The 11,063-nt window shown below is 47.5% G+C and overlaps 1 protein-coding gene across 1 annotated transcript; it reads left to right on the top strand.

The window, feature by feature from the left end:
- Positions 1-1,401: 1,401 nt before the first annotated feature.
- Positions 1,402-3,480, top strand: LOC105990073 (sperm motility kinase X-like). Its single transcript, XM_013022383.1, has one exon. The coding sequence runs from the start codon at positions 1,402-1,404 to the stop codon at positions 3,478-3,480; it is 2,079 nt and encodes a 692-aa protein (XP_012877837.1).
- Positions 3,481-11,063: the final 7,583 nt, after the last annotated feature.

The raw sequence follows: 11,063 nt of genomic DNA, 5'->3' as shown, positions 1-11,063 counted from the left end.
CTTCACTAGCCATACAACGGACAAGGGTCTCATATCTGAAATATACTTGGAACTCAAAAAATTAAATCCCCCAACAAAAAATCCTCAAAGAAACACCTGCCCAATAAATAAGTAGCCTAAAGGCCTAAAGAGAAACTTCTCTGAAGAGGAAATAAGAATGGCCAAGAGGTATGTGAAGAAATGCTCAACCTCTCTAGCCATAAAAGAAATGCAAATCAAAACAACATTGAGATTCCACCTGACCCCAGTTACAATGCCTATAATCAAGAAATCTAGTAACAGATGGTGGAGGGGATGTGGCCAGGAGGGAACTCTATTGCATTGTTGGTGGGAATGTAAACTTGTTCAATAATTTTGGAAAGTAGTATGGAGGTTCCTCAAAAGACTCCACATAGAGCTTCCCTATGACTTACTTGCTTTTGTTGCAGGCAGAGCCTGAATCCCATCCTAGTTTTCACTTCAGCTTAGCTGGGAGGAGAGGCATGCCCCATGATCCAGCTTCTTCCCTTGCCATGAGCTCTCATGGACTATTTTGCCCAGGCTGGCTTCCAACTCCAATCTGCTCAAGTCTAACCCTACAAGCAGCTAAAATGATAGATATGAGCACCCACACTCTGACGAGCTTGCAATGGACAGAAATATTCTATATCAATCTATATACCCAACTAAGAAACTTGTACTGCACTCAAATTATAATGAACTCAAAGTGTCTTGTAAGTATAAGGCTAAGGCCTGCCATCCTAGCTAAGCAGGAGGCTCATATGTGAGGATGCCAATACAAAGGCAACCTGGACTGGAAATCCCTGAGCCCATAATCTCTCAAGAACCACCAAGAAGATACAATTTGGGTTGTGGCTCAACTAGTAGAGCACCAACTTTGAGTGTAAAAGCTAAGGGACAGTGCCCAGGCCCTGAGTACAAGGCCAGTCCAGGAACACACCTCTAAAAGTATCCTCTAGCCCAGTAACTTGGTGGCTCTGACATCACAGACATCATTGTAAGGTAACGACAACCATGCCTGTATATATATTGTGTGGTGACAGGTGGACTTTCGTAGGTGGTAGGAGGGGTTGGAGTTTAGTGGATTGATCATATTGGTTATTGCTTGTGTGTGGATTTGGTTTCTTGACTTGGCTTGGATTTTCAGGATTGTGTTTTTGGATTGTGATTAGGCTTTTTGTTCATTATTCCTTCCTTCTATATTTACATATTAGATTTTGTTTAGTGATATAGTTAGTACATTTTACCATTCATTGTACATTTACATTTATTATAGTGATCAGAGGCTTTGTTCACATCATTATATATATCACATATATCATATATATATATATATGATATATATTTTGGGGGATTTCATTTATTTTCTCCCTAGACAGCATCACTAGGGTGCTGTGTAGGATGATTACTCAGCGTAGACAGGCGAGGGCCCTGCTGGGTCTTGAGGCCAGTTCCTCCTCCGAGGAGCTCCTCAGGGCTCACTACCAGGTGCTGAAGACCCTCCGTGAGGGGGGCTTTGCTCCTGTCAAGTTGGCCAAGCACCTGCTCACGGGCACCCTCGTGGCTATAAAGGTGCTGGACAAGTTGGACAGCCTCTACTTCACAGAGGAATTGCAAATTTTCAAACTTGTAGAGCACCCGCACATAGTGAAGCTCTATGAAGTGGTGGAAACAATGGAGCGGCTGTACGTAGTGATGGAGTACATGGATGGAGGAGACCTAGTGGACCATGTGCAAAAGGTGGGCAGGCTGGAGGAGGAGGAGGAGGCCAGGACTCTGTTTAAACAGATCCTGAGGGCGGTCAAATACTGCCATGACAATGGAATTGCTCATAGAGATATAAAACCAGAAAACGTCCTGCTGAATAGCACAGGAACAGCCAAGTTATGTGACTTTGGGTCAAGTACCCGATTTCTGCCCGGGCAGGACCTTGATGGGGAGTGCGGCACTATGGCCTACTGGGCCCCTGAGTTATTCAAGCAGCGTAGATACCAGGGCCCCAAGGTGGATGTCTGGGCCCTGGGGATATTACTTTATTTTATGGTGATGGGCAACGTGCCCTATAAAGGAAGATCATGGACTGTTCTGCGAATTCAAGTTTTACAAGGAAAATTCAACTTAAGAAAATCCTGTTCTCCTGAACTCCGAGGATTGCTCATGTATCTTATGAGGGAGAATCCTAAGAAGAGGCCAACCATCAGGCAAGTACTACGCCACCCCTGGCTAAAGCAAACACCAACATCACCAGCAGCCTCACCGATCCCTAGCCAGCATCATCTGATCCAGCCGGACCCTAGAATCATTCACATCATGGTCTCGTATATGGGCTTCAATAGGAGGCTGGTGTGGGCATCCCTCTTGCGCAGAAAGTTTAACAAGGAAAGGGCCACTTACTGTATGCTCGAGGAGCAACAAGATCAGGCCAAAGATGTGGCGAGGAGCCCAATTCCCGGGTCTCCGCTTTGCCCCACGCCTGTGCAACAGTCCCCAAAAATATCATTAAAGACAGCCAGCGAGCCTGGGCACCACGGGACTGCCTGCCCGCTTGCTGAGCAGCAGCAGGAGTGTAGCAGGAAAGGCAGCAAATCAGTGTGCCTCCACTGTCTCCTCTGGAGACTCAGCACAATTGAAACAAGAAGGGAGACTGAGGGCAGCACGCCAAGCCCTGCTCCAGAAGTTGCAGCAACTACGTTCCCCAAGGACCAACCGACTCAGCTGATGTCTCCAGCCCCTGAGCAGGAGAGGCAGGTGGGCAGCAGGGCTGATTCCCTCCCCCAGATATTGTATAACACGTGGACAAGGAGTAAAAAAGGGGAGAAGGGTCTCAGCTCGGCTGCCCCAGGCCCAGAAGGGTCAAACCCGAAGGACCCAGGGGACACAGTGGACAGCAGTAAGCTGCCCTCAATAACATGGGTAATAGAAATATCCAACTGGGGCCCAGAGGCAGAGGGGGAGGGCAGCACCCCTCCAGCCCCTTGTGCTGCAGAAGCACCAGCAGCAGAAATGGCCCCCAGGGGCCCAAAGGCACAGAGGGAGGGCAGCACCCCTCCCTCCCCTCATCCTGCAGAAACACCAGCAGCAGAAATGGCCCCCAGGGGCCCAAAGGCACAGAGGGAGGGCAGAATCCCTCCCCCACCTCGTCCTGCAGAAACACCAGCAGCAGAAATGGCTACCCAGTGCCCAGAGGCAGAGGGGGAGGGCAGCACCCCTCCAGCCCCTTGTGCTGCAGAAGCACCAGCAGCAGAAAGGGCCCCCAGGGGCCCAGAGGCCCAGAGGGAGGGCAGCACCCCTCCCCCCCCTCGCCCTGCAGAAACACCAGCAGCAGAAATGGCTACCCAGGGCCCAGAGTCAGAGGGGGAGGACAGTACCTCTTCTATCCCAGATCCTGCAGCCAATAGAAGAGCCAAGATCTGGACGCGACTCAAGAAAAATACTATGAATTGTTTCTCGATATTGTGTTACTGCTGCCTGTATCGCTAAGACAGCCCCAACCAAAACTTGTGGAAGTGCAGAACATCTCCGCTTGTAAACAAGTAGGTGGTCACTGAGCTCTGCTCTGTGTTTTATTGATGCTCTAAGGAAATCCTTTTAGCTCATCTAGGAGTGGGGTGGGGAGGTTAAAAAATGAGGGTGCCGGGGGAGGGGGGAAGGTGGGATGTAGGGGTGTGTAAAGGGATAGAGTTTCAGAAGGAAGGGATGGGAACAACACTGTCAAGTGTTGGCCTGTGCGATTCAGTCCCTGAGTTTCCTTTCGTTCTGCAGCTCAAGTGGACAGGCACAAAATCCATCACCATGGTACTCGCCTTGAAGACAAGACATGAACAACATGCCTGCAGACAAACTTCCCTCTGTTGCTACCTCCAGCAATGCTGACATACTTCAGACTTCTTCACAGACTTTGTCCTATATTGGATACACTTTCTAAGTCATGATCACATATATTCTGTTTGTGATCACATATATTCTGAATTTGTGTCCTTCATTTTCACCATTTTCGCCTTCTTACCTGTAGTCCCAGCTATTGAGAGGGCTGAGTTCTAAATGTTTTTTTTTTGTGAAAATACTATACAGAGAGGTCACAGTTACATTTTTTAAATAAGTTTTTATTGTGAAAATACTGGACTAAAAATACTGCACAGAGGAGTCACAGTTACATGAGCAAGGTACCATACTGGACAGAGGAGTCACAGTTAAATGAGCAAGGTAATGAGTACATTTCTCATCCAGCATTGTTGCCTCCTCCTTTGTCCTTCCCCTACCATCCCATCCCTCCCACCTCTTCAACTACACCCCCCTACACCTCTACCCCAGCCTAAATTGTAAAGTTCATTTTTTGACATGCGTCTTGTACATCTCATTGGAAAACAATCTGTATCCCTATATAAACATGTTTTCCGTTCCCCTCCACAAATTATACCAACATCAAATACAGAGAAAATGGGTTATACCACGAGGGAGGGACATACAAAGCAAAAAAACAATACACATTGTACCTTATACTTTAGAAACAATAGCAAGGAAGAAAAAAACATTTAGGGACACAAGTGGGGTTCATTTCGCTTAACATCAACTTATCTGACCTTTTCTGCTTGTCCCAGACATATACTAGTTATTACAAATAAGATATTACAAATAAGAGAGAAACAGAAACCATGGGCCTGGCTTACTTCACTTAACCAATTTTCTCCATTTCCTAACTAATGGAGGCATAGAATCCCACATTTTCTTGATCCATTCATCTACTGAGGGGCATCTGGGTTGGTTCCATATCTTAGCTATAGTAAATAATGCTGCAATAAACATAGTCGTGCTGGTAGCTTTAGTGTGGTCTTGTTTGTGAACATTTGGGTAAATGCCCAAAAGTGGGATTGCTGGGTCATAGGGGAGCTCTATGTGGAGTCTTTTGAGGTTTTACAAGTTTACACTCCCACCAAAAATGTAATAGGGTTTCCTTCTGAGTTCTTATAGGATTGACTTTCCAAGGGAACCAGCCCACAAGTACTTTCTCCAGGAAGGAGGGAGGGAGATCAAGCAGTAGATGGTTAAGCACAGCAAGTGCAAAATCCTGAGCTCTAGGAAAGGACAAGGGGACTCCATCTCCATCAGCAGCAAGCAATTAACTGTGTTTCTCCAAAAGAGGAGCTGTCTTCAGAATAGAAATACAGCTCCCCACTCTTTTTTGTTTTGTGCAAGTTCTGGAGCTTGGATTCAGGGCTTGTTTTCTGAAGGCTAGTGCTCTACTGTACAAGAGTCATGGCTCCACTTCTGGCTTTATTGGTGGTTATTTCCAGATAAAAGTCTGCCACCATGCTTAGAACCAGTATCCTCAGATCTTAGCTTCCTGAGTAGTTGGATTACAAGTGTGAGCTACCAGCACCCAGCTCTGTTTGTCCAAAAGGACAAAGAGGCTATGAGGTAGACATGGCTATCTAACTCTGTCTGGAAACCTGCAATCCCATGGTAGACTCCAGTAACAGGAAGAGGGGCCAGCCGCGCTCCAGAGGCAGCACGAACAGGCTCCCGAGGGGCAAGGGGATTGATGGAGACTGAGAGAAGACTGAAGGCATAACTCTGTACATTCCAGCAAAAGCCTCAGCTATATACACTTTCTCTTTAATGCTCGTGTAACAGTGTTCTAGGACCTTTACTGAGATACACCTTGAGGCCTATTTGCATTTTGACTGAGTGACTGAACTTCAGTGATAATAGTGTAGTTAAAAAATAGGTAGTTAAAAAATTATACCTGCAAGCATGCAGTTAAGGTAACAATGCTACGTTCACTGGATCATGTTAAAATGACATAGATGTAAAGCTCTTCTAGAATATCAAACCAAGTAACAAGAAACTGGTGTGGTGGCTCATGCCTATAATCCTACCAACATAGGAGGCTAAGATGGGAGGATTTTAGTTTGAGGCCAGTCTAGGCCAGTCTCAACAGAAAAAGCTAGACATAGCACACACCTGTCATAATAAAGCAGAAAGAATAACTAGGAAGATTGTGGTCCTGTCTAGACTTACACCCAAAAATTGTGGAATCCTTTGTCAAAGATAACAAGAACAAAAACAGGACTGCGGTAGAACCCTTCAAGAGGTAGAACCTAGGCAGGATGCTGGTGGCTCACCCCTGTTATCCTAGCTACTCAGGAGGCTGAGATCTGAGAATCAGGGTTCAAAGCCAGCACAGGCTGGTAAGGCCTTGAGACTCTTATCTCCAATAAACCACTAGTAAACCAAACTAGCCTGTGGCTCAAGTACTTGCCTTGGGCTGAAGAGCTGAGGGACCGTGTCCAGGCCCAGAGTTCAAGCCCATGACTGACAAAAAAAGGAAAAGAAAAATAGAATGAGAGAGAGAGAGAGAGAGAGAGAGAAAGAAAAGAGGCAGAGAGAAAAAAGAAAAGAGGTAGAACCTTCCTAGCAAGCATAAATCCCTAAGTTCAAACTCCAGCACTGCAAAAACAATGAAACAAAACAAAACAAAAAACAAGAAAACTAATAGAATCTCCTATTTCTGGGATCATGTCCTCTAGTTGGGTGCAGATAAAATGCAAAGACTTGGGAAGGAGGGAGGACTTGGGGAGGTGGGGAAGGAAGGGATTCTAGGAGAAAAACAAAGGAGGGAGTAACAATTTTGCTTGAAGAAATATACTTTTAGAATGATGCTAAGTGAAATGAACCCCAAAATATGGACATGAGGTTTCTCTTTCTTGTTAACATACTATGTGATTTTCTTTTCTTTCTTTTGTATGTTCTTCCCCCTATGGTATATCCCCTGTTGTCACTATGTTGGATTTGGTACCCTGCATCTTGCATATACATTTACCTAATTTGGGGAGGGAAAGGGAATTAACAAAATGCTGAAATAAGGATGCAGGTGGACCCATTGTAACAACGAGATGTATGAGACACTATATTGAAAATGAACTTTACAACTTCAGAAGGGGACGGGAAGACTCAGGGAGGTAGGGAGGGAAGGGATTGTAGGGGAAAAACAAAGGAGGGGGTAACAATGCTCCATAGGAAATGTACTCATTACCTTACGTAAGTGTAATCCCTCTGGACACTATCTTTACAATAAAATATATTCATATTAAAAAAGAAAAAAAATGAAAAGCACATAAACGTAAAAAAAAAAGTGTTGGTGGAGATAGCCTAGGAATGCCAAGCAGCAAAGTTGCAGGGCGCAGGTCTGAGATGTTGTAATAACCCATAATAGGACCCTGATAGTGGGGCCCAATAGTCAGCTTGGCCCCGTGGTCCAGCCTGCTGGAGGGGGCGGGGCATCAAGAGATGGACTGCCTATTGGGATTGGAGAAGGGGCAGCATGGGGGAGAAGCATGAATGCTGGTTTGAAACTATTAGTGTGGGAGGGGGCGCAGCCTCTCTGGGTATATATAAGCTGTGTGCTTGGAGGCCGGGTGTATGTGGGGAGGGGGGAAGTCCAGACTCCTGAAGAGAGGGGAGGTTAGGAGGAGGTTAGGGAAAAACAGTAGGCAGTCCAGAGGGAGGAGAGAGGAATAAGGAGAGACTGGGAGTCCTGAGGAGGGGCGAGGTTAGAAGAACCATTAGGAGAAAACCTTTAGTTAGTTAGTATGGAGTTGACGCAGAGGAAGGGGAGGAGTAGGAGTGGGGGAGAGATGGCAGGAGGGCAGCTTACTGCTGTCCACTGTGAACCCTGGCTCCTTTGGGTATGACCCTTCTGGGCCTGGGGCAGCCGACCTAATACCCCTGTCCCTTTTTTACTCCTTACCCACGTATTATATAATAGGTGTGGAGCGAATCAGCCCTGCTGCCCACCTGCCTCTCCTGCTCAGGGGCTGGGGACATCAGCTGAGTGGGTTGGCCCTTGGGGAGTGTAGTTGCTGCTCCTTCTGGAGCAGAGCGTGGCATGCTGACCTCAGTCTTCCCCTGTGTGTCGTCAGAGGAGGCAGGGGAGGCACACTGACTTGCTGCCTTTCCTGCTACACTCCTGCTGTTGCTGTTGCTGCTCAGCAGGCAGGCAGGCAGCCTCCTGGTGCCCAGGCTCCCTGGCTCTCTTCAAGGATATGTTTTGGGACTGCTGTGCAGCAGGTGAGGGGCACGGCAGAGACCGGGAAGTGGGCTCCTCACCACATCTTTGGCCTGATCTTGTTGCTCCTCGAGCATACAGGAAGTGGCTCTCTTTATTGAACTTTATCTGCCCAAGTGGGCTGTCCACACCACCCTCCTGTTAAAGCACATGTATGAGGCTACGATGTGAATGATTGCAGGTTCAGATGATGCCGGCTGGGGCTTGGTGAGGCTGCTGGTGATGTTGGTGTTTGCTTTAGCCAGAGCTGGCGTAGTACTTGTCTGATGGTTGGCCTCTTCTTTGGGTTACCCATCTTCAGATACACAAGCATTCCTTGGAGGGGAAAAGGATTTTCGTAGTTTGAATTTGTCTTCTAAACCTCAATTCTCAGCACAGTCCATGAGCTCCCTTTAGAGGGCACCTTGTGCATGACTATAAAATAGAGAAACACAAGTCAATTTCAGTCAAATCAGGGACCTAGTAAGAAAACTCAACAAAGAGATAAAGTCTTTAGACAGCCAAAGTTATACAAATTGGGAGAGCCAGGCACCAGTGGCTCATGTTTGTAACGCTAGGCTGAGACCAAAGGAAGGCAGTTATTTCCAGCCAGCCTGGGCAGGAAATACTGAGAATCTGATCCCCAGTTGATCAGCAAGAAGCTGTGGTAGAGCTGTGGTTCAAGTGGTAGAGTGAGCTCTGAGCAGAAAAAGCTCAAGGACAGGACCTAGGTCCTGTGCCCTAGGACCATAAGCCATGGGAACAGAACTAGAAAGATAAAATTGAAGAAAGACAGAAGACACCAGAAGGTGGAAACAGCTCCCATAGTTCTAGTTTGACAGAAATAACATTAGGAAAAGCCCAAACCCAAAGACAATCTACTAATTCTATGGGATACACAAAAGATACCGGTGTTATTCTTCTTAGAGAATACAGCCCTTAAATCATAGAAGCCGAGGTGCAGAGAAGAATCACCCATGACCCAACTGTATCCTGAGCTCACCAGGCCCAAGCCAGAAGCAGGCTCTGCAGGTCTGAGGCCACCTTGCTTATGCTTACCTCTGGGGTCACACCAGCACAGGGAATCTGTTACATAATTGCTTTCATCTGCATTTTTAACCTTCCATGCCATTGACTCTGCAAGCTTCTCTTCTTTTCTGCTTTCTGAAGTTTCCCTTTCCTCCTCTCAGCATGTGTCTTGGTGAAATATGTCCTCCATTTGGGACAACTTTCTAAGACCCTTTTTTTGAAATACTCAGAATTGGCTGGAGAAGGTAGCTCTGTGGCATCATATTTTCCTTTTGCTTGTGCCTGGAGTGGGGCATGACCTTAGAGTCTTGTGCTTTCTCTTGGCTTTGGTTGCTCAATGCCACGTATCATTGGAATCACATCCCCAGTTCCAGTCATTTTACAGAAGATTGGAGATAGGAGTGTTCAAACTTTCCTGCTTGCTTTGCCTTTGAACCTCAATGCTCAGATCTGTCTCACAAGGAGCTAGATTTTCAAGTGTGACACACCAGCACCTGTCTGTTGCTAGCCCTGTTCCATTTCCTGGAGCTCTAGAGATCCTCTTGAGTTCCTTCTTCTGGAAAGATGGTTACTCAAAAGGCTGTAGCTCAGCAGAGCCCCTGAGTTGTAAGCATGCTTAGGTGTCTGTTGCAGACCCTGAGGTGCCAGGAGCTGGCAATGGTGAGCAAAGGCTCCAGGCCATTGACTCCAAGCCTCGGGGCTGCAGGTACTTGGCCTTTTGTTTGAGGAAGTGTTCCTCTCAGCTTCTGGGCCTGGGGTTTTATCTGAGGGAGTTTGGTAGACAAAGACTGTCTGCAATAGAATGCGGAAGGATGCTTACTGGCTGCACTTGTTGGCACAGTGGGTCACGAGCATTTGACAAATAGAGAAAGTGTATATAGCTGAGGCTTTGTGCCTTCAGTCACATACCCCTCTATCTCCCCCTGCACCCTCCTTTCTTTTAGCATCCCCACCCCAGTCCCAGACAGATAACTATACACCAGGGGTGATGAGCTAAAGGGATTTCCTTGAACCATCAATAAAACAGAGCACAGCTCAGTGAGCACTTGTTTACAGGCTGAGATGCTGTCTCCACACTTCCAGATGGCTTGTTTGTGATTGTCACAGGCAGAGAGGGAGGGCAGCAATAAAATCGGTGGCAACAATTACAACATTTTTTCTTGAGTCGCTTCAAGATCATGGATGCGCCATTTGCTGCAGGACCGGGGATAGGAGGGGTGCTGCCCTCCCTGTCTCCCTCAGTGCCCCAGGCGGCCATTTCTGCTGCTGCTGTTTCTGTTGGACCAGGCGTAGGAGGGGTGCTGTCCTCCCTCTCCCTCTTGGCCCTGGGCGGGCATTTCTGCTGCTGCTGTTTCTGTTGGACCTCTCTGGCCCTGGCCCCAGGCTCAATTATTTCTAGTACTAGTGTTCCTTAGAGCAGCTTACTGCTGTCCATTGTGTCCCCTGGGCCCTGGGAGGTTGACCCTTCTGGGCCTCGGGCAGCCAAGCTGATACCCTTCTCCCTTTTTTTCTCCTTGTCCACATATTATATAATATCTGGGGGAGGGAATCAGCCCTGCTGTCCACCTGCCTCTCCTGCTCAGGGGCTGGAGACATCAGCTGAGTGGGTTGGTCCTTGGGGAGTGTAGTTGCCGCAACTTCTGGAACAGGGCTTGGCATGCTGCCCTCAGTGTCCTTCTGGGTGTCAATTGTTCTAAGTCTCCAGAGGAGGCAGGGGAGGCACATTGACTTGCTGCCTTTCCTGCTACACTCCTGCTGCTGCTCAGCAAGCACGCATGCAGTCCCGTGGTGCCCAGGCTCACCGGCTCTCTTCAAGACTTGTTTTTGACTGCAAAGCAGGCATGGGGCAAAGTGGAGACCTGGGAATTGGGCTCCTCACCACATCTTTGGCCTGATCTTGTTGCTCCTTGAGCATACGGTAAGTGGCCCTTTCCTTGTTAAATTTTCTGCGCAAGAGGGCTGCCCACACCGCCCTCCTGTTAAAGCACAT

This window comes from Dipodomys ordii, unplaced genomic scaffold (genome assembly GCF_000151885.1).
Source record: "Dipodomys ordii isolate 6190 unplaced genomic scaffold, Dord_2.0 Scaffold62, whole genome shotgun sequence".
Classification (NCBI taxonomy): domain Eukaryota; kingdom Metazoa; phylum Chordata; class Mammalia; order Rodentia; family Heteromyidae; genus Dipodomys; species Dipodomys ordii.
The sequence above is the reverse complement of the archived record's forward strand: the minus strand, read 5'-3'. Positions and strand labels throughout refer to the sequence as shown.

Excerpts from the sequence above, each read along its gene's own strand:
- LOC105990073 (XM_013022383.1), top strand. The coding sequence starts at position 1,402 with ATGATTACTCAGCGTAGACAGGCGAGGGCCCTGCTGGGTCTTGAGGCC.